The 23,869-nt window shown below is 39.9% G+C and overlaps 1 protein-coding gene and 1 pseudogene across 1 annotated transcript in view; one reads left to right on the plus strand and one right to left on the minus strand.

The window, feature by feature from the left end:
* LOC136867170 (dopamine receptor 1) overlaps positions 1–23,869 on the minus strand; it is a 61,534-nt gene that overhangs the window by 14,814 nt on the left and 22,851 nt on the right. Inside the window, exon 2 of the mRNA XM_067144288.2 lies at positions 7,350–7,659. Coding sequence (XP_067000389.1) covers positions 7,350–7,659 — 310 coding nt within the window. The remainder of the gene's footprint in view (positions 1–7,349; positions 7,660–23,869) is intronic.
* Positions 4,825–6,161, plus strand: LOC137498867 (piggyBac transposable element-derived protein 3-like; annotated as a pseudogene).

Consider the following 23,869-nt stretch of genomic DNA (forward strand, 5'->3'; position numbering starts at 1 on the left):
GGTGACTCTTATATCATATTGCTAGTTTCTTTAAACACGTATGTAATTGAAGGAACAAGCGTCTTATTGCATTAGTCTTCGCCTTGGAAACCTTGCTTTCTGCTCACTTCAAGAGGTCTCGCTACATAGAATATTTCTTAGTAGATAAAGTTTGGACGGTGGTGCTAACACTTGGTATTCATCATTCATACTTTGATTCTCAACTTAAGCCCTAGTTCTTCTGGGTTTACCGTAGTTGGCAACTTAAAGCTTGAGGAATCTGTGTGAGACTCCACGATACTCTGTTTTACAACGCTTTAGCATTTCAGTGGTACTCTAATGTTTTAGAATCCACTTGTATTTACTTGGAGTAGCCGTTCTGAGGAAGACTAGTTCCGGTACGTCACATTAAGTGACCTACTTCAATTGTACGTGTATATTCTTTGTAAATCATCTGTTAATATACGCACATATGTAGGAAATCATATGAGTTTCAACTCTTAACAACCAACTTACCTAAGGCTTATAAATTACCATCTTATATCCCTTTCGTTTTTAGTACTGTTATTAGCCATCAGGTGATTCCACTCAACGCTCGGCGTCTCACCTGTTGGTGGGAATACGACAATATTGTACAACCACTTATCCCTAGTGTTTACTTAACCAACGCAGAATTAAACTTGACAACCATTAAAGTATTGTGCTTACCCCAATAAGAAGCTTTCCAGAAGAACTCAAGCCTCTGAATAAGAGAATGAATCCCTTTCTCAAAAAGTAGTAAATTAATTGCTTGATCTCCCTTTGTATATTTTTGATGGTCTTGTTAAGGCAGGAGGCAAGCTTTTCTTCTAATTGTTCTGAAGAAAAGAAACATCAACACCCTATTATTCTTCCTCTGCAACATCACGTTACTGCATTGATTATTCGTCAATTTCATTATCAAAATCTACATGCAGGTATTCGTACTTTACCATATTTAATTCGTGAGCACTAATGGGTTATTAACAGATTCCATGAAGTTAATTCTGTAGTTCGTAAATGTATTCGTCGCATTCGCTCAAAACCGCAACCTGCATCTCAAATTATAGGAGATCTTCTTACTTCCAGATCTGATGTTCAGCGTCCTTTTTCTCTTACCGGCACTGATAATGCAGGTCCCTTTTATTATTTAGTCAATACTTCACGTTCTGAACATCAAGTTTTGGGTGAGGCTTATATTATTCTCTTCGTGTACATGGCTACTGGAGCCATTCGTTTGGAGCTAGTCACTAATGCTTCTACTTCTAATTTTCTAGCAACCTTTGCTAGATTTCCTTCTCGTAGAGGATTTCCTTTAGACGTGTTTTCAGATAACGCTAAAACCTTTGTTGAAGCTTCTGAAGAGCTCAAGAAGGCTCTTACCTCTCCAAAAGCTAGCGAAGCCATTGGACATTTCTCTTATTCTAAAGTCTTTAAGTGGCACTTTATTCCTCCTTATGCTCCTCATCATTTTAGTCGCTGGGAATTTTGTATTAAGTTAATCAAGACACACTCAAATTCTCTTACTTTTTGTTATGGAGAATTTAATTCTTTGTTAATCGAAATAGAAGGGATTGTGAATTCAAGGCCACTTATTCCATTGTCTCACGATCTACAGGACTTTCTTCCTTTATCTCCTGCTAATTTTTTGATAGGGAGATCTTCGGCCTTTCCTCGGCCCTTACTTGAACGAACTTCATCTCTTCCTATACTGTGAAAGAAAGTCGATGCATCGCGTAATCGGTTCTGGCATTGGTGGAAGCTGTAGTATCTCGGCCAACTCCAAACCAGAGTAAACTGGCAGCTTGCCGTAACTAACATAAAGGTGGGCGACTCGGTCATTATTCAGGATACAAGTCTTCCTTTTGTTTGGTAACTCGGTAGAGTTTTTTACTGTTTTCTTTGGGCGTGACAAAAGAGTACGAGTCGTGAAGGTCAACACGTTCTGGACTGGTCACTCTATCTATCTCAATGGTGTATCCCTTACTACTCCAACCCTAACTTTTCTCACTTTGTAAATAATTGGTGAGCTCAAAGTCACAGTGGTTCCCTCTCCGAGTATGTTCGCGTTTACGCGAAAAATATTGAGTTAGAGAATATTATTGTTATTAATAATTCCATTTGATATGATATTTTATATTCGAATGCCACATTACCTGTCTTCGATGTTGTTCTTTATTTTGTTCCATTTCAAACTTAACCTATTATTTAGAGTTTATGTATTTGCATTATCCATGCTTCCGCTCTGTTTCTCACGTACTATCCACCTCTTCGTCTTGTGATAGTTCGGTTTCTGGTACCTTCGATCATTTGATTGCTATTGGTTGTTCGTTACGCAAGCTGTGACGTTTCTAACGATGTCATACTTTCGTCGTTTAATTTATTTAAATGTTTTCTAGTTAATTCTACGTTCCTTTCGGAAACCACTGTGTCCTTATTATACATCTTATACAGTATTTTATTGTACTTATATTCGATTTCCTATTTATATTTTCCTGTCTAATCTATGTAATCTGATATTACTACAGCCCCGCCTACTATGTTTGGTATACAACCAATGGCTCAACCTTCCTGACCAGCACTCGCCTCCACATATCGCACGAAATACATTACTTAACAGAATTTTGACCTGACCTTCAAATGGCTTACGTCGTGTAACCTCTACACTGCAAAAGCCGACGTCTCCTTCGTCGCTAATAGGTGGTTTCCAACCGGGGCTCATCCAATCAACGATGGCTGATAGACCAAGTCGCATCTTCGGATCGCTGCCTGGTGCGGATCTTTTATTACCCAGTTTTAACCCGTCTGCAAGATCTTCCAGAACTCAACATGATCTTTCACCGTCAATTCCAGCCAGAGTAGCTCAAGATCTTGTGCATTTTAATTTTTAGTAACTCTATGCTGTTCCTCCTCCGAAGAAACTCATGGTCAAAGTGAAGTAATCAAATTTCAAAACTTTATATAATTTATACTTTTCTGAATGCCAGTCTAGTGGCATTTCAGTATTCCTTTCCTTAATATTTATCAGTGTAATACTCTTTCTTTCATGATCGTGTTCGGCAATATTTCTCTTAAAGGTCACTACAATTAAAATCTAGGACTTGCGCTCGTTCTCTCGCAATTTTTCTGCACTAATTTTCTTATGAATTTATATTCAATAAAAAAATTTTCTAACCTCCATTTCTAGTCAAAAAGTTATCTTTGTGTACTCAATTTGATAACCACTTTGTACTATTTGTAGTTGGAATATATTTGAAACTATTGGATTTATTCCCTTTATATTCATTACCTTTTACGTCCATGTTTAACCCATCTACCAAACTCGTAATCCATCACTTACTATGTCTATATCTTTGCTAAACCTTTCCCATCTTCTGAAAATGAGTAGTTCTATCCTCGGACTTAATCACATTTTCCCAGATGCTTTTCGTAATAAGGCTGTAGGATTGATTAATTTTAAAACTGGATTTTATTTTATGTATCAGTGTTTTTCGGATACTGTGTCCATCAGGGCAGCTTCAGTACTTGGGAGAGTCTTATAGTTAAAATAATACAATCAAATTAAAATTCATATCCTTATAGCTCGCTTTCTGGCCAACGAATGTCCCGCTATCTCGCTTCTACGCACACTAGTATGTGTTTTACATCGGGATCGTGAAGATCCTTTCGTAATTCTATGTTTAAGGTCGTCCTCTACCATTGTTCACTGTATTGCTTTTAGACTGTTACGGTGCTTATTGCAGGTAATTCTATACTCACATTCCGTTATTTGTATCATAATCGACCGATACTAACTTGGTTTTGATTCTGTTATCCTCTACGTTCCGACGGTCCACATATGTGGACCTCAGTTGTGAGCTAATTTCTCGTGTGTTTTAATGCGGAATTTGTTGCGTAGCGACCGCAATCCTCGTCTGTGGACCTCTTAATTCACCTTGTTGCCACAGGAACGCTGTGTTACTCCTAACTGTCATGGTAGATTTAAATGTAAAGAGTGGTGAGCGAAAAGATGGCTTCCTCCCATCATGCTGAAAGTAAGTATATATTTCCCAGTAAATAACTCAGAATCTTGCTAAGCTGATTTTTTTCAGTGTTTTGTAGCATTTGTAGAGTCTGTGAATTAATTCAGTTTATCAATATTGTTAAGTGGTACTGATATTTATCGCATAATGTGATGGTCCTCATATGTGGACCTCAGTTGAGTGTTGTATTATTTTTTCTGTAGGTTTTGATATGGGAGTGATAAGTGATAGCATCACAATTACCGAATGATACTACAGGAAATACGTTGTTTTATGGCAAAATAACTTACTTTATGTTTATTCCTTTTTTACAGAAGGAAGATTTCTTGAGGAAAGCGATATATGGGCTTTTCTGGATGAAAGTGATGCGGATCTGTCCGAGGGCGAGCTTGACGAATTCTCAGTTACTGATGTTACTAACTTTGACTCATCTTCTGTGTACGATAATGACGGTGATGTAAATGAAGGTGAAGGTCTTGGAAATGAATGTGTCCTAAATAGAGAAAATGATGTGCTTGGCAACAACGAAGACGAAGGAAACAGATCTACGGAATTGGTGGTATCTCAGGCGCTCACACCTCCAACTACTAAGACCCGCGATATGAAATGGAGAAAGAAATCTATGACTTTACAGGACCCCTGCAATGATGAAGTATTTTTAACAGACTATGACAATGAAAAGGGAATTTTAGATTCATTCTTGGAATATCTACCTCTTAGTTTCTGGGAACAACACGCGGAACAAACTAACCTCTATTCAGTTCAAAAGCGAGACTTGAAATCCGTAAATACTACTAAGGAAGAAATGATGCATTTGGCTGGTGTGCATGTGATGATGGGTGTGCTGGGTTATCCACAAACCAAAATGTACTGGCAACGTGATACTGAGGTGCCGATAATTTCTAAGTGTATGTCCAGAGATCGTTTTTTCGAACTGAGCAATTTTATGCATTTTGTTGACAAGGGGAACGTGAGGGACCACTCTGGAAGGTGAAACCATTTCTTGACTGCGTGAAACAAAAATGCATATCTCTCCCACGGTCAAAGCATGTATCGCTTGATGAACAGATGGTGCCTTTCTCAGGCAAGTGTGGCTTTAGGCAGTTTGTCCCTTCAAAACCCAACCCATTAGGATTGAAGAATTTCATTTTGGCAGCACCAGATGGATTAGTTTTAAATTTTATGTTTTACACAGGGGCAGGTACAGTATCGATTGAGGACCAAAAATAATATGGTCTTGGTGGTGCTATTGTCAAGGTTTTGACAGAAAGTATTCCACAAGATAAAACTCATTGTGTTTACAATGATAGGTTTTTTACCAGTGTAAAATCAGTAGACATGCTACTGCAGAGAAATATATACCAAACAGGGACTGTCATGAAAAACAGGGTGGGATCAGTGTCATAAAAACTGAAAACCGATAAGGAACTGAAAAGGGGAGAATGGGAGGAGTGGGTAAGGGAAGATGAGAAAATGTGCATTGTAAAGTGGAAGGACAACAGAAGTGTTCTTCTTCTGTCTTCATGTGTTGGCAGTGAGCCACCTACAACATGCAAAAGATGGTCGAAAGAGGAAAAGAAAAAGGTTGTTATTCCTCAGCCATTGATTGTTAAATACTACAATGAAAAAAATGGGTGGAGTAGATCTTTGTGATAGATTCATGTCATACTATAGGTGTTACGTTCGTACCAACAAATGTCCAGTGCGTTGATCTTATAATTGTTAATTGTTGGATAATGTATGTGCAGGTAGTGGTATTATTAGAAAAAAAGACTCACATTAATGGATTACAAAATGCACGTAGGAAAGGCATTGATAAATTTTAAGGACATTGGTTACATAAACATTAGAAAACGAGGACGTCCTCTCTCAGCATCCACCAACCCTGTTGACGAAGATGATGACTCCGAGGATGACATGGACAAACAAGGTATGGTGAAAGTACGAAGAGTTCAGAGCCAACCCATTCCAGAGGTTCGTTTTGACAATATAGGCCACTTACCAACATTTGTTGATGCAAAGAATGCCTCGAAATGCAGAAGGCCTGGATGTCGTTCCAAAACGATGGTAGTCTGTACAAAATGTGGTATGTACCTTTGCGCTCTAAAAAACAACTGCTTTTGGCATTATCACACCAAGTAATGAGTAGAATGACTTGTGTAGTGAGAAATTGTTCAATTTTGTATATATTTAGTTTCTATGTATGCATAGAGTTCCTATATTATGATGAGTGTGTTTTAGAATAGGTGTTGGTTATTTTACGTTAGTAATACACAGTTTCCATGTTATGAGAGTGTTTTAAAATAGGTTTTGGTTTTTTTAAGTAATTAAAGTACATAATTGAAATGAAAACGCATATTGTTTTCAAAAACCCATCTGCTAAATCAAGGGAAGTGTAATCGATAATGTGTTAACAAAGACCTGAGGTCCACATATGAGGACCCTCAGTTATGCCCTTTGGGCACGTTACGAAGAAAAATTTTATTGCATGGTTTGCTTACTAGTGACCCATATTCTCAGAAATGGCATGTATAAAAATTCTGTTTCCGGAGTATTCAGTCCGGGATTGAAGAGGTTATAGACTGAGGCTCCGTTTTTGTTCTCGTGCCGGCACAGTAAAACGGGCCTATACCTGGTTACTAAAGATATTGAAGATTAAATTCTCGCTCTATGCACACAGTTGATAACTTCATATTCTGTTCTCTTGTAAATTTCATTTTGATGCATCTATAACAGATTAGACAGCGTATTCACTTTTCTTTGCTAGTGGCTTTACGTCGCACCGACACAGATAGATCTTATGGCGACGATGGGGTAGGAAAGGGCTAGGAGTAGGAAGGAAGCAACCGTGGCCTTAATTATGGTACAGCTCCAGCATTTGCCTGGTGTGGAAATGGGAAACCACGGAAAACCATCTTCAGGGCTGCCGACAGTGGGATTCAAACCCACTATCTCCCGGATGCAAGCTCACAGCAGCACGCCTCTAACCGCACGACCAACTTGCCCGGTGCGTATTCACTTCTAAGGGTCCCGAACATTATTTCTTCGACATGCTTCACCCTTTTTAATATAGCTGGTTCCTTTATAATCTAGCATATGTATACATAGCCTGGAAGAAATGCTTTATAACGGTAGAACTTACTGAATTCGGTTGAATAGTTCTCGAGTTTACCCTCCACATACACAGAAATATAATTTCTCTCTTTATTATATTAGTATAGGTATCTTCCTTTGTTTTAAGTCTCTTTTATTATGAGAAAGTAGGTTATCATGTATAAATCATAATGCAATTATTAGAGGGATATTTGCTTAACAAATACTGTACTCTACCTGAGTGGATCTTTGATGTGTATGTAGCGATCGAGTGATATGGCACAGAGGTTGAGGATTGATGCTGTGGAGCACATGACGTCAAAAGCAATCCAAGTGTCACAAAATTGTGCACCGAACAACCAGTAGCCTAGCAGATCGTTGACCACTGCGAACGTCATAACGAGGGTCGCTACGAACAGGTCAGCGATGGCGAGCGACGCCAGGAACAGGTTGCCGATGCGTCGTAACCCACGGTCCGTGTAGATGGCGACACACACCAGGATGTTGCCCGCGATGGACAGGAAGATGATTAATGACAAAAATACGCCTGAAAAGCAAAAATAAAGAGAAGATGAAATATTCTGAAATGAAATCTAGAACAAAAAAATAAGATCATTAACCTCATAATGCTACGTTCTATCCAATTAAGTGGATATATTGAGATTCCTCAAATTAAAACAATAAATAACAAAAAAGCATAAACTATTATCTTGGAAGTTTTCTACGTTCTCATAGTGAACTAGTTGGCACTGGAAATAATGTTTTCTAGCCTATCAAAATAGGCCATTCTTTAATTTATTATTTAATTCATTTTTGCAGTAAAAATCCTATCTGAATTTAAAGGTTTCTATTAGGACAAGTTAAATAATTTGTTATATTAAATATCAATATCCAACACCCTCAATTAAAATGATTCAATTTACAATTTGCTTTACGTCGCATCGACTCAAACAGGTCTTTTGGCAACGATGGGGTGGGAAAGGTCTAGGAGTGGGAAGAAAGCGGCCGAGGCCGTAATTAAGACGTAGCCCCCAATATTTTCCTGGTGTGAAAATGGGAAACCACGGAAAACCTTCTTCACGGCTGTCGAACCCATTATATCCCGAACACAAGATCACATCTTCACGATCCTATCCGCACGACCAACTCGGTGAAAATGATTTAAAAACTTGTGAATATGATAACGTATAATTAAATCTATCGAAGCCTTATGTACATAAATACGGTTTCTAAGCATACATGGGGAACATATGATTACTGCTATGACTAATTTTATAATATGTTTTGTACCAGGGGTACACCTTCCACGGCTATTTAAACTGCGCGCCTTTTCTACGGCCATCTATGTCACCAGACTTGAACTGGCAAACTCCCAAAAACTTTCGTCTCCTACAGTTAGATGTCTATACTATCGATTTGCCAGCACACCCTCTTGGAGTAAAAACTAACCACTTGATAGAGTAATAAATATTTTTGGAGTTGGTAAACTTTTTTCTAAGGATTATTTTTTAACTTACCAAAGTTGTCAATACTTCTGCTGGTTCCTCCTCGATTGTAATCAACCTATCAGATGCTCGTAAATATGTCTAGCCAATTATATCCGGGGGCATGTACAGGAATCCAGGCAATCAGCAATATTTTCTGGAAGCTTCCCCTTACTGCACTATAAATGCAGGGCACTTTGGGGGCGTCTTGTCTGTATTGCTCCAGTGCTTGGGAGTACAACGGAGGGCTCGGAGGCAGGGGCGAGGCCTGCTTGTAAAAGATCCAGCGACACAAGGTAATAGCAGAATTTACCTAGACATGTGGGTAGTTTGAGGGGAAGATTTCAGCCGTTTTTCATTTAATGTAATTTTGCAATCTGGTGGTTTAATGTAGGATTTTCGGCGAAGTCTGAGGACACTGTTTCTATTCTCTATCGAGAAATATGTAATGTAAGGGAACTAAGAATGATGACTCTCTGTCGTTTCCCATTCAACCTTGTATTGGGTGACTAAAGCTTTCAACCTCAAAATTTTATAAGTCTAGTCTTGGCGTTAAATGTTCCTCCTTTAGTCACCCCCTTGTAGTATAGGATTAGCCTCTGTATCGTCGGGCCGTAAGCCTACTTTAGGGTTTTAGAAATTTATGTAAGGAGTGCTGGTGTTTTGCCTCCTTGACTTTTGTTTGATGGCCGGTTATGTGCAACCTTTTCTTTTATCATTAAGGCCACGTAGTATGGGCAGTGCTGCCCCTGTTTACTAGGTGTTATTCTTAGGGTACCTGTTTCTCAGTTTCGGTTCTTTATTGGAACGGTTATCAATATTACTGTGAAGCAGTGGATAAGCCCACAACGGGGCCACTGTGTATGAATACGTTAATGTGAGGCCAACCAGTAGGTTGTCTGGTGGAATTGTAGTGCGCCAAAAGAAACTGATGCCTCTGCGGGGTTAGACTATGGTATATTTGGAGCGCAGACTCCTATGTAGTGTAACTGATCGGAGCGAATCCTGCTCTTGTAAAAATATTGTACCTATCTGAAGCAATAATGCTCCTCCTCATGTAAACTAACTACTGGTTAAACTACTTTAGGCCGATGACCTTCGATGTTAGGCTCCTTAAAACAACAAGCAACAACAACAACAACAACAACAACAACAAACTACCTTAATATTTTGTACCTGATGTTCGGACTTCTAAGTCCCCGGTATTGTTAGTGCTGACGAGCTCCTTTAATAACGTGTTCTATTGTTATTCATTCAGATTTTCTATCCATAAAGAAGGAAAGAAATAAAGTTTCAATATTTGTTATATAAAAAGTTGCGGTAAGTAATTCCTTGTCCAGCCATTCAACCCAGGCGCTTCCTAATCCTGTGTGAGCCACGAAAATTCCGTAAAATTTTCAAAGAAAATTGATTCCTTGTTTTTGGGACGAAATGGAGCGACACTCCTCCGCGCGAACCAGGCATCAAACCAATCACTTCAGTGTTTTGAAGTATGCATTATTTATTTAGTTGTAATGTACTGCTTTAATTATCCCATTTTACGTCATAAACTTCTCGTGGCTGATCCCTGCGGTACTCGAATCTGATGTTAGCTCTTATTACAATTCCCTATTTAACCTATAATCCCAATTACGCTATTAACTGCCGTCGTAGGTTCGATTCCTCGTCCTGCCAGAGATTTTAAAATGGCTGGCAGGCTGATGTGTAGTTAAAATGGTATGCATCTCACGTTCAACAGGGGCGTGCCTGGAAGAAAAAGCTGCACCATCTCGGGACGAGGACACGAGCTTACTTTTACTTACAAAAAGTCCCTGAACCTCTTCATATACCTTTTGGAATTTTTCATGAAGCCTAATCGAGACGAACGATGTAACTTGGTGGTGGCGTGAATTTCACAGAAGTTCTCCGTGTGGAGATGATTTCGGGACATGACTCAGATCTTTCTTCTTTATTATTAATTTTTGAGAAAAGAACGCTTTCCAAAAATACATCTGCAGTAAGAAATTCCACAGGAAAACTCTTGTAAAAAGAAGGATCTGCTAAATGTATATGTCTTGGAATTTTTCAATCCTTAATATCGAAGGAAGTATACGGGTTATTGTTACCAACAGCTTGGCAATTTGAATTAAAACTGATAGTATTGGAAGTATCTTTGCGCCTAACTCACAAAATACCATTTGCCTTCTGCTTTAATTATCCCAGTGATACACACAGCGATGCCCGATCCTCCCGCGTGGCGATGAGCACAAATCTATATCGCCTCCGAAATGTTGTTAGTCCTAAGAAGAAAGAGACAACAGGGAGGATTGGGAGAAATTAATACTATGGAAGTATCGACCTACCCCCATCTCAAACATGTTACAGAAAGAAGGGCCATGCGGAAACTTCTCTTAATGGCTTCACGCCAATCGCCAGAGAAGAGTCCAAGATTTCTGACCCATGAGTTCACAGGTGCGTAGGCCTATTACTTAAAATCTTAACTCTGACACCTTTCTGTGGAGTTGGCACCAGGCAGTAAGTTTATGATCTCTTAATTCTTAGTCGACTTTGATGATCTCTTAATTCTTAGTGGACTTTCTTAGAACTATAAAAACCAACGTGAGATTTAATCATTTTACTGATGTCTACAGTACTCAAAGTTGTTAAGCAATCTTTGCTCGTTCTTCCTGAAGCTCTTATAACCAAGGCAGAAGTATTGCTATAATTTCAACAGATTGTCACAGATACCACTGCGGGTGAATGCTTCCTATAATGTTTACCTTTGCATATTGTATCGCAGTATAACGTACTGTATCGTGTTTAAATTGGCAACAATGAGGTCTGTTTTAGAGCACTTGTTATTAGTTTGTCAGTATTAGTAACGAATCGATGTGGTGTTCATTTGCACACGTAAGTACTGAGTGAATGTTCAATACATCCGATTATACATATTTGATACCAAATAAAAATCTTCACATTCATCAGGACGAGTTTGGTCTCAGGGCAGGGAGTGGAGTGAGAGGAACTACGTGTTTTGGCTCTTCGAAAATTTTTAGAAGGATGGTTTAGAGATTAATAGCAACACCTAAGCTGCCTTTGTGGATTTCTTAAAGGAATGTCGTAATGTGTGTTGAGATAAATTGTTCAAATTTTGTTTTAAAATAATTGATTTTGACTGGAAAGGCAGGAGGCTGATACTGCAACTGCACAAGTTACAGATCACAGTAGTAGAGTAGAGACCTAGAGACCAAAGGAAGCAAAAGTAAAGCAAAATTTCGGAAGAGAGTGAGACAGGATTTCTCACTGTAGCCACGCCACTTCAAAGCATTCACTGAAGAGGGCATAAATAAATTTAAGGCAATCAATAAAGGAGTTAGGATCATCAGACACCAACAACAAATGCATTCGATTTGCATTGGAATAGAGTCATTGTAGACTCGGAAAGAGAGATGTTCAAAATGGTAGAACAATTGTCACCGTCGTCAGAAACATAGTTGATATCAATATAAAGAAAACGAAGTTAATAACTGTGACCAAGTATGTGGAGTTAATACGCACTAACATCAAACTTGATGGCAATAAAGTTGATCAAGTCATCAATTTGCCTTATCTTGGAAGTTAAGCAGTAAGCAAATTCAAGTCCTCGTCCAGAGGTGGTGCAGCTCCTTTCCGGCACACCCCAAATGGAGGTGAGTAGCATATATATTTTTTACCACGTACCAGACCTCCTGCCAATGTTAAATTTCTGGCAGTACCAGAAATCGAGTCTAGACTTCTCAAGGACATCAGCTGATAGCGCTAGCAGTTACACTACGGCGGAGGACATAAGTTTAATAATATCCACAACAACGAGTGCTGCACGGAGATCAAAAGGAAAATAGTGCTGACCCAATGCGCGTTTAAAAGTAAAATGTAGTTCTTTTCTGCTATCAAACACTTAAAAGTTCAAGTGAGGAAGAATTTTGTACTAAGCGTCAAGAATACATTTGTAAACAACTGGAGGTATTTGCAATGCGGTTCGGGTGAAGAATATTATTAGACTGGATGAAGAGAGAACCAATGAAAGGGTCCAGAAGAAAAACTGAGGGAAGAGAGAACAGATCTTAACTGTGTGATTAATTCATTGGATACGAATTGAAGCTAATTTAATCGAATAGAAAATGTTGGAGAGGAAAGCACAAGGAAGATCGTACGAGGGATGTAAGTGTAGTTCAGACACTCGGAGGAGCTCGGGTATGCGCAAATAGGATATGACAGCAGTCAGGTGGCACTGTTGTCGGTGTGAAGTGTGCATATGACGGGCATCCAGTTGGGAGCGTTGTTGCTGTGTGGCGTTGAAGGGAAGAGCGTCGATTTCACCGCTCTAAAGCATGTTTAAAAAAGCTGATATGCCTTCGTGGATTAAAATCGAGGTTACCCGTGGCAAAATGCATCAGAATGTTATTGAGGATTACATAAAGCCTGTGGCAAAAATGCATTACCGCATAGAACGGTACTTACCAGACATGAGTCGTTTTGACTTCGACGTTTTTCAGAGTTGAAGGAACCCCTCCGTGGCCGCCGATTTCATGACGTGGCATCTATACTCCGCGCAGTAGGGCACTCTGTCGCTGTCATTAACAGAGAATGCTTTGCCAACGGCCCCCAATGGTTTCCCGACATTCGGTAAAATGTCATAGACTTAAAGGCGACTTCATTGAAGTAATCAATATTGTCACTACTACCCTCGTAGATCAAGATTTGATGCAAAATTCAGAAACGAGACATGAAGCAGAGGACAAAGGCCAATAATTCCATCGACAAGACACTGCCTTTAGAAACAGTACTTACAAATTAATTCTCACCTTCAGGAATTTAATGGCTATCCTATTAAAACAGTTCATTAACTAATCCTAATAAATCTCGACCTAATTTTTACCAGAAAAATTCTGAATTGGCTAAAACGTTATAATGTACCTCCAATTACGCTAAATAACTACGTCACACCCTACTGCCCGTCAGTGACTAACTTAGGTGTTGTAATGAACGAGACCTTAAATTGGACAGAACTCCTAACAAGTAAGATCATAGATTTCAGAAAAGAGTGGGGAATGAAGGATGTTGGATGAATGTGTAAGAAAAGATTGTGAAAACTAGATTGGGGGCGTACGGCAGTGTTGCGTGGGGGAGAGGAAAGAATGGATAAGGAAAAAGATAAAGGTGAGGGTATTAGACATAAAGAGGCAGAGTTTAATAATGGAATGTAGAAATAGAGACTCTCTTTTATTGTTAAACAAAATGACTGAAGTAACAAACCCAAAAACAGATGTTGAAGGGAGAAGAGCAAAAAGAGTCTTATATTGGTGGATTTTAGGTGTACCGAGAAATAGAGGGAGGGTAGGAAGGGAAAATAAGGATAGGTGTATTGTGTGGGGAGGGGTGGTCGGATTTAGATATATTCAACCACTGCAAAGCTTTGGATGAGGTGAAACAAAATGCTTAATAAGAAGAAAGTGGAGAAGTTAGATAAAGATTACAAGATGGCATCAAGGTTGTGTAGAGATTGGGAGAAAGGAACAAATATTTCAAAACTTTTAAACGTGGTTAGAACTAGATTTATAAAGAAATTGAGGGATTAAAAGAAGGAGATATGGGAGTTGAAAGATGAGAGAGATAGGTAAAATTGATTGAGTTAAGAAAGATAATAGAACTGAGGTGGAATGTAAGAACAAAAGTTTGTAATACGTAGTAATAGGATAAAGGCAATAGTGTAAAAATGAAGAGAGAGACAGTGTGGGAAGAACTACGAAAAGAAAGAGTGAACAGAGTAGAGATTGGAATGATGTGCTGTTTAAGTTTGTGTAGATTATCTATATAAATATATATAAAAGTCATTGTATGTATGTGGGTGGGTGGGTGGGTTTGTACCACATTTCCTCCCAAACCATTGGAGCGATTTCAACCAAATTTGATACACTTATGACTTGGTAACAGGAGACAAACCGCGTAGGGGTAAGACATCCCAAACACCCCTGGGGGGGGCGAGGGGGCGTCATATATAAAAATAAATGAAAATAGTGTCGAATCCGTACTATTCGGGGTCGCTGAGATGAATAGTGACACTCCAAATTTTTAAAGTCCAAGTTTAGCCCCCATTTGTGGTGGGGGCGAGGGGGGAGTGATATATACAAATAATCGAAAATAATGTCGAATACATAGTTTTCGGGGTCGCCAAAGTGAATAGCGATACTCCGGATTTTCAGTATCAGGAGACAAACCACGTGGGGGTAAGACACGCCAGGAACCCTTAGGGGCGGGGGGCGAGGGGGGTCATAAATAAAAATAAACGAAAATAGCGTCGAATCCATACTTTTCGGGGTCGCTGAGATGAATAGTGACACTCCGATATTTTTAAAAGTTCCAAGTTCAGCCCCCTTTGGGGTGGGGGCGAGGGGGGAGTGATATATACAAAAAATCGAAAATAGTGTCAAATACATAGTTTTCGGGGTCGCCAAAGTGAATAGCGACACTCCGGATTTTTGGTATCAGGTGACAAACCACGTGGGGGTAAGACACCCCAGGAAACCTTAGCGGCGGGGGGGGCGAGGGGGTTCATATATAAAAATAAATGAAAATAGTGTCGAATCCATACTTTTCGGGGTCGCTGAGATGAATAGTGCACTCCAATTTTTTTAAAGTCCAAGTTCAGCCCCTTTGAGGTGGGGGCGAGGGGGGAGTGATATATATAAATAATCGAAAATAATGTCGAATACATAGTTTTCGGGGCCGCCAAAGTGAATAGCGACACTCCGGATTTTTGGTATCAGGAGACAAACCGCGTGGGGGTAAGACATCCCAAACACCCCTGGGGGCGGGGGGGCGAGGGGGATCATATATAAAAATAAATGAAAATAGTGTCGAATCCATACTTTTCGGGGACGCTGAGATGAATAGTGACACTCCAATTTTTTTAAAGTCCAAGTTCAGCCCCTTCGGGGTGGGGGCGAGGGGGGAGCGATATATATAAATAATCGGAAATAGTGTCGAATACATAGTTTTCCGGGTTGCCAAAGTGAATAGCGACAATCCGGATTTTCAGTATCAGGAGACAAACCACGTGGGGGTAAGACACACCAGGAACCCTTAGCGGCGGGGGGCGAGGGGGTCATAAATAAAAATAAACGAAAATAGTGTCAAATCCACACTTTTCGGGGTCGCTGAGATGAATAGTGACACTCCGATTTTTTTAAAAGTCCAAGTTCAGCCCCCTTTTAGGGTGGGGGCGAGGGGGAAGTGATATAAACAAATAATCGAAAATAGTGTCAAATACATAGTTTTCGGGGTCGCCAAACTGAATAGCGACGCTCCGAATTTTTGGTATCAGGAGACAAACCACGTGGGGGTAAGACACCCCAGGAACCCTTAGGGGCGGGTTGGTGAGGGGGGTCATATATAAAAATACGAAAATATTGTCGAATCCATACTTTTCGGGGTCGCTGAGATGAATAGTTCTACTCCGAATTTTTAAAAGTCGAAGTTCAGCCCCCTTTGTGGTGGGGGCGAGGGGGGGAGTGATATATACACATAATCGAAAATAGTGTCGAGTCCATAGTTTTCGTGGTCGCTTAGGTGAATAGTGACAACCCGGGAATTTTTAAATTCCAAGTTCAGCCCACTTTAGGGTGGGGGACAAGGGGGGAGTGATGTATAAAAATAATCGAAAAGAATGTCAAGTACTCTTCGGGGTCGCTGAGATGAATACTGACACTCCGGATTTTTACTATCAGGAGACAAACCACGTGGGGGGTAGGGCACCCCTGGAACCCATAGGGGCGGGGGGCGAAGGGGTGCGATATAAAAATCATCGAAAGTAGTGTCGAATGCATCCTTTTGGGGTCGGTTAGATGAATAGTGACACCCCGGGATTTTTTAAAGTCCAAGTTCATCCCCCTTTGGGGGGGAGCAAGGGGGGTGAGATATAAAAATAATAGTATTTAGTGTCAAATATACAGTTTTCGGGGTCGCTGAGGTGAATAGTAACACTCCGGAATTTTAATATCGGGAGACAAACCACGTGGGAATAAGACACTCCAGGAACCATTAGAGGTGGGGGCGGGGGGCTTGATATATGAAAATCATCAAAGTAGTGTGGAATACATACTTTTTGGGGTTGCTGAGATGAATAGTGACACTCCAATTTTTTAAAGTCCAAGTTCAGACCCTTTGGCGTTGGGGCGAGGGGGAGGTGATATATACATGTAATCGAAAATTGTGTCGAATACGTAGTTTTCGGGGTCGCCAAAGTGAATAGCGACACTCCGGATTTTTAGTATCAGGAGACAAACCACGTGGGGATAAGACACCCCAGGAACCATTAGGGGCAAGGGGGGTCATATATAAAAATAAACGAAAATAGAGTCGAATCCATACTTTTCAGGGTCGCTTAGATGAACAGTGACATCCCGGGAAATTCTTAATTTCAAGTTCAGCCCCCTTTAGGGTGTGGGGCAAGGGGGGTGATATATAAAAATAATCGTAATTAGTGTCGAATCCACAGTTTTTAGGGTCGCTGAGGTGAATAGTGGCACTCTGGACTTTTAAAGTCCAAATTAAGGCCCCTTTTGTAGTGAGTGGTTAGGAAGGGAGTTAGATATAAAATAATCGAAAATAATGTCACATCCATGGTTTTAGGTGTCGATTAAATGAGGAGTGACACTCCGGTTGTCGTTTAAGTCCAAGTTGATCCCCAATTGCCAAGCGGGTGAGAAGGAGTCAAGAACAGAAAATATCCAAATGACCGAGATTAAGGATGTTTTTGTACGTTCCAGTATAACTGTCAGCAGAACTTAATGCAAATATTACCTAATACCTGAAAAAAATACTAAGGGGGAAAGACACCCCTTGAAGCCTTAGATAAGGGTACGAAATGTAATTAAGACTGAAAATGCCCGATATTAGTGTTGAATCCATACGTTTCGGGACTACGGGAACAATTTCAAACAAACTTGGTCACTTACGACTTATTATCAGGAGACAAAGTGCGTGGAGGTATGACAACCCTAGCACACCTACGACGGGATGAGATGTAGAAATAATCGAAAATAGTGTCGAATCCATTCTTTTCGGGGTCGCTGAGATGAATAGTAACGCTCCAATTATTTTAAAAGTCAAAATTCTGCCTCCTTTCGCATAGCGGCGAGGAAAAGTGAAAAACAAAATTTCGAAAATGACCGAGAGAATGGACGCATGTGTGTATACTGGACCTACTGTCTGGAGAAATATACCCTAGGGGTAAGAGACTCCTAGCTTCTAAAGTAGGGGCGAAATGTAAATATTAACCAAAATGACCGAAATTTGTGTCTAATCCATAGTTTTCGGGGTCGCTGAGATGAACTGTAACACTCTGGATGCCGTTTAAGGCGGATGAGAACTGGCAAAAAATTGAAAACGTCCAAAGGGACAGAGTTTAATGATGTGTGTATGTTTTAGCATATCTCTCAATCAAACTTGGTATACACATGACTTACTATATAGAAAACATTACTGTGGAGGTCAGATACACCTAGCCCCCGCTGGTGTTGGGGAATGAGAGGGGCTGACGTGCAAAAATAAGGAAAATAACCAATATTAATTGAACCCTTGAACTTACCATTCCATCGTTGGTCGGCCACGGCTTCTTCAGTAGAACAATTTAGAACTCTTAAATCTTGGGTCGTTGCGGGAATAAATTCGGTCACGATCTTAACCAAACGATGGGGTTCAGAAGAGAGCCTAACTACTTGAAATGAGGAGCAAAAATGTGCTTACTAACTTTTATTAAATTGAAGGAGCACGATAACATCATTAATTTAATATGCATTCTTGCAAATAAAAGAAATATAAATTATTGATTTTTGAATGTTCCAAACAGTCACATTACATACCGTCACTTTGTTTCTTACAATGCCGAAGAGTTGCTTCGGAGAAGCTAATATGTTAGTGGACAGCGAAACTGAAAACTGAAAAAGGGAAGACCTGAAAACCGGGCACCTATTATTCCAAACGAGAACTGAGAGTTAATCCACACGATCCGTGGAAAATCTGACTTTCAACAAGTAGAACGCCTGATTTTCTCTCAATTAAGGTTATCCACCAGTCGAATACCCTTCACGGATACGGAACACCCGCCGAATGGACCCTTAATCAAACCAAACTGACTATCAGTTGCTTTGGATAGGTTGCGAAATATTATGGGAAAGCATGGTGTTCACTACAAGTTAACAGCATCATTCACAATTGAAATAAAATTCCACCATGTATTTGTCATTCATGACGCCCTTAAGTGATAAGATAATCCCGATGCTAAATGTGCATCACCCAAAACAGCTGTTCGGAAGGAACCAACAACAACATGATCCGAGAGGATCTTACGTTATGTCGTTCTAAAGGAACGAAACTGCGAAATGCAGGAAACAATTACTAATCATGCATTTAGAAGAAATGCCAAACACTGAAGTTAATTAAAAGTGGAAAGTCACTTGAAAAATATTATTATCGAACCGATTTTCAGGTTAGAAATGGGTTGGTTATGCTTAATAAAATTACCAGTCCACGCTAAAATTTATTACAACTTTAAGGAATTCTTTCCCTTCAAAAACAATGCTACCAGTACAGATCTCTCTATTTACTGTCTGTCCCAACACACTACTTGTAAAGTGATTACTTACTTACTTTAACTATAAATAAAATGAAAGTACGACAAGATTGAAAATAAAATAAAATACTGGCTGATGAATCGAAACCGCATTCGCACCTCAAGTCTCACTCTAATACACTGAGTGTCAATATGCACACTATCAAACGAAAACGGACGTTAAAACGAGAAAACAATAAAGTCCGTAAATTAAATTAACATCTCGAAGCCCTTAAAGCTTAACACGCACGAAGAATTACAGTAAAATATTTAGTCTATATCGAGCCGATATCCAACACTTGGACAGCCCTCACTTGTCAACAGCTGTCCCGTTATCTCAATGGAGAGCTACGCATTGACCCTCTTCATAAAATCATATCGTACTGTAACTGCTACCTTCCTCGAGGCCACTTCAACAAAAAAAACAAAAGAAACATCTAAACTGAGACTTGAGTGTGTACAGCTACCATCCCAGACCTATCGTCGGGCTCACTTGAAATCCGTACACCCTAACACTAATCATTATGTACATGATGCCTTCCAAATTCTATCGTCGGGCGTGACCTAGGACGTCTCATCATCAGTGACTCCAAGAATAACATGTGACGTCCTAAATCTGTCTTCGGGCGTCAAAGTGGGTCGTACTACGCCTCCCTTAACATATCAGGCGAACTGGCAAATTTCAAACAACTCTGACTTTTAACACTAAATCTGGTCAGACAAAATACGCACGACGGAACCACGTCTCTTACTATCAAATGAATGCAAGTCGAAAAAAAAACACAGTAAGTCTCTACCATTACAATACAGGAACTCAAAAATAAATATACGTGACGAACGATTCTCCACCTCGAACCCAATCTCAGCCTGTGCACTGAAGTGTTAGGGAAGCAAATGAAAACTCCCAACACACGTTTACAATTTAGTGGATGCCTTCAAAATAATAATCATCACTACCGCATTCGAAATTCTCAAATCACCTATCATCAATTCCAACTATTTTTATCAATGACCTATCCAGTGAACCAATTCGATACAACCCAACCATGGGTCCAAAGTGCTCTTTGATCCTTGAGGTCGCTCATTATCTTATTATCCATACGGGCTTTACGTAACAGAAATCACTGGATGTTTACTACCAAGACTTTAACATTTTACTAGGGTCGTTTTCACTTGGAATCTTTCTATAAATTTACGATGCTTCACACCATAGTCGTCCCAAATTCGGATTGATTGCGGAAAACAATACAGCCTGCCTCAACACAGCCTGTTTCCTAAATACTTCCTCTATAAAAATATAGCTTGTCTCAACTCCTTCTCTTCGCTTTATTCCAGCGGTATCACTTCTCTCTCATCTCCACGTACATATAAATTCGTCGCTCTCAAATTCCTTTTCCTTCAAGACCCTTTTTCATACTTCGATCCCCTGGTGGAAACGACAACCATTATTAAACACATCTCTTACTTTACTATTATTACGACTTTCGAACCTCGAGAGTCCAAGAGCACCCAGCGACTTTTCGTATCATTGATATACACGATGTCTCAAAATTTCCTTCCCATTAATGACTGTGACTCTAACAAATTTCACCGAAATCATCTAAATATGCCTGCGATCCTTGTAAAATATACTGGTTAAATGCACTTTAACATAGAAAAATTTCCTTATCCCGCGGTAGACATTATTATTATTATTATTATTATTATTATTATTATTATTATCGACCAACATTTCTGGATTCAACTGACATCTGAGATTAAGATATTCGCCACGACAAATTTACACTTATAACGTTCCAAAAATCCACGCTTTGAATGATATCTCATCGAACATTCAACACAAAATTTTAAGCGTCGCATTTTACCGCTCTTGACATGAACTTTACACACTGAAATTTTCACACGCTGACCAAAAATTACAACACCTTTCGCCTGATAATTACGAATATCAACCCGACAATCATCTTGAAAATTTGGTTGGGACAGACAATAACTAACTAACTACAACATAATATAAAATAGACAGACCTGCACAATGGTGACATTCCCAGCATTCTGATTACATCGTCACCAGCTGACCTCGGGCTTAGCCGCTCATTTTCACAGATAACATTTTCATTTCCAAAATCTCACTCATACAAACACTACCCTTCACACACACGAGATTAAAATTACCATATAAATCAGGCACTTTCTCTGTAACTTGCACCACGAACTTCCCTCGTCCTGCAGTCGACTACAACTGTCCGATGCGTTCCCAGAGTGGTCTCCCTCTCCGTTACCTCAATAAAACAGGTGTTCGGCCGATAAGGGAGCAGAACTACTCTGAATAGCTTCCCCCAAGACTCTGCTTCACTTTCAAGTGTACATGAGATGATATAAATAAAACCTGCTGCGTATATTTCAACCAGCCTACACTTTTCCTACTTCGTCGGCAAACGTTCAGAGCTTTCCCAATCACTTTTCTTCTTAACCAAGTATATGGACCTTAGCCACGGACATGTATTTAATTATTTGTCGGTCAATTTGGCGCGAATTTCCAATGGCGACGGGCGCAAGCTCCCGCGGCTTCAAGTTCCAGATCGACACTCCAAAATCTACGGTGGGGGGTTTCTTTTATAATCTCAGGAAGGACGCTATCCCCTCTATGAGGCTTGGTTGTGTAATCTGCCAATTTTGCGTCTAATAGACCAATTTTGATGAGACTTGTCCCAGAACTCCGGACAGACTTGCACTTATGTTAGATGTTAATTTTATAATTTTTCTACACTCACAACAGGGGAAATAAATTGTTTCTGCCCGTGCGTTTCGCGCGTTTTCTTCCTCCCCTGACCTTGGCACGTGTAGCTGGTTCGCTGGTCTCACGCTAACATGTACTTAGGCTTAACTGCCTTTAAGTTTTCCCTGGTGTCACTAACTTCACGGAGGGTGTACGAATAATTTTGCTTATTTATTTCTTTATTTACTATATTGCCAAAATCCCTCGTTGTGCAGAATTCCCTGAATTTAAGGAATTGTCGGGCACTCGAGTCCCACCGAGGTGTCCCGGCAATTCACGAGCTCGCCGTGAGTGAGAACCTTCCCACGCGACATCGGGGCTCGTAGGAGCGCAACATGGCTGCCTTCAAACATAAAAGTACTTTCTTAATACCAAATAAATATTGGAGAAAAAAAATATTTTTCTCACCGTAGAATTATGGGTTCATAATGTCGAAATCCATTGTTTATGTGTCGCTGATACGACCTGTGACGCTGTGGATAGCGTTTAAGTCCACGTTCAGCCTCCATCGAGGCAGGAGCTGAGAAGGGCTTAAAAGTAAATAGTATAAAATGACCGAGATTAGTGTTTACTCGATAATTAAATAATCTAAAACTTGAAGTCAGATACATCTAAATAACTATAAAACTACATGATAAGTCGTAAAATCAACATCTCAAAAAGAATTCTATAAGCATTCACTTCACACTCAACTAACTGGTAATACAAATATTAAAAGTAAACATTCAAAAACTATCCGGGCAACGCCGGGTACTACCCCTAGTAGGGAATAAGTAGTAATAGGATAGAAGTATAGTGTAGAAATGAAGAGAGAGGCAGTGTGGGAAGAACTATGAAAAGAAAGAGTGAACAGAGTAGAGATTTAAATGATGAACTGTTTTGTATGTGTGTGTGGAAGTTTGTGTAGAATATAGTGATGGGAGTAACAGATAATGAGATTTGAAGGATGGACTGTGTGTAGGAAAAGGCAGGTGTCTGTCTGTTTAGTTAGTTTTGTTACATACAGAGTCAGCGTTTTGCTAAAGGGACTAGCTATCCGCCCGGGCGAGATGCTTCATGCGTGATGGTGGAGTGTATGACGTTAGAGGGAGGGATAGGCCTAACCTATCCCAAGGAGTGATGACTAAGTACGTCTGCACGGAGAGTGGGATTAGGTGAGTGCAAAAACGCTGTCAATGTGACAATGAAATAAGCCGAGTATGGTTTCCGTCTTAGCTGGAGAAGAAAGTTGTAGTAGGCCGCGTGTGGGGCTGGTTTCCGCTCACATGTGGCCTGTTACATAAGGACTGATGAGGAATAGCATTGATAGGGTTAGGGGTAACTGAGGATGCGGTTTTCCGGCCTCACGATGCAGGACTGGTTGTGGCATCATTGGGAACGATGGACTGTTCCTCATCAGGGATGATGCCGCAACCAGACAGTTTAGAATAGAGTCGCATGTAGTTAAATCGTTTGTTTATTTAGCTGTAGTGATAGGGTCTTACATGTGGAGCTGGCTTTCCGCTCATGTGTGAGATGCTGCATAGCAGATTAGTAGATAATTAGTTATAGACTTAGTGGAGTTAAGTAGTGGGTCAATCTCTTTCTTTATTACCGTATACCGATGTTGTATGTACTATGGTTGGCAATACATATAATGTAATGTAAAAACCTCCTAACAAGTAATGTGTCGGTGCGACGTAAAGCCTCTAGCAGCAGCAGCAGCAGCAGCCTAACAAGTACCTGAAAAAATTTACACAAATTCTTCTATCTATTGAAATGGTACTCATCTACTGTATTTTCCCTATACGCCTTAAAATACAACTTGTTCGCTCCCTATCTTAACTATCCTACACTATTGTATATTAATGGACATAACTCAAGA

Source organism: Anabrus simplex, chromosome 3 (assembly GCF_040414725.1).
Source record: "Anabrus simplex isolate iqAnaSimp1 chromosome 3, ASM4041472v1, whole genome shotgun sequence".
NCBI classification, from domain to species: domain Eukaryota; kingdom Metazoa; phylum Arthropoda; class Insecta; order Orthoptera; family Tettigoniidae; genus Anabrus; species Anabrus simplex.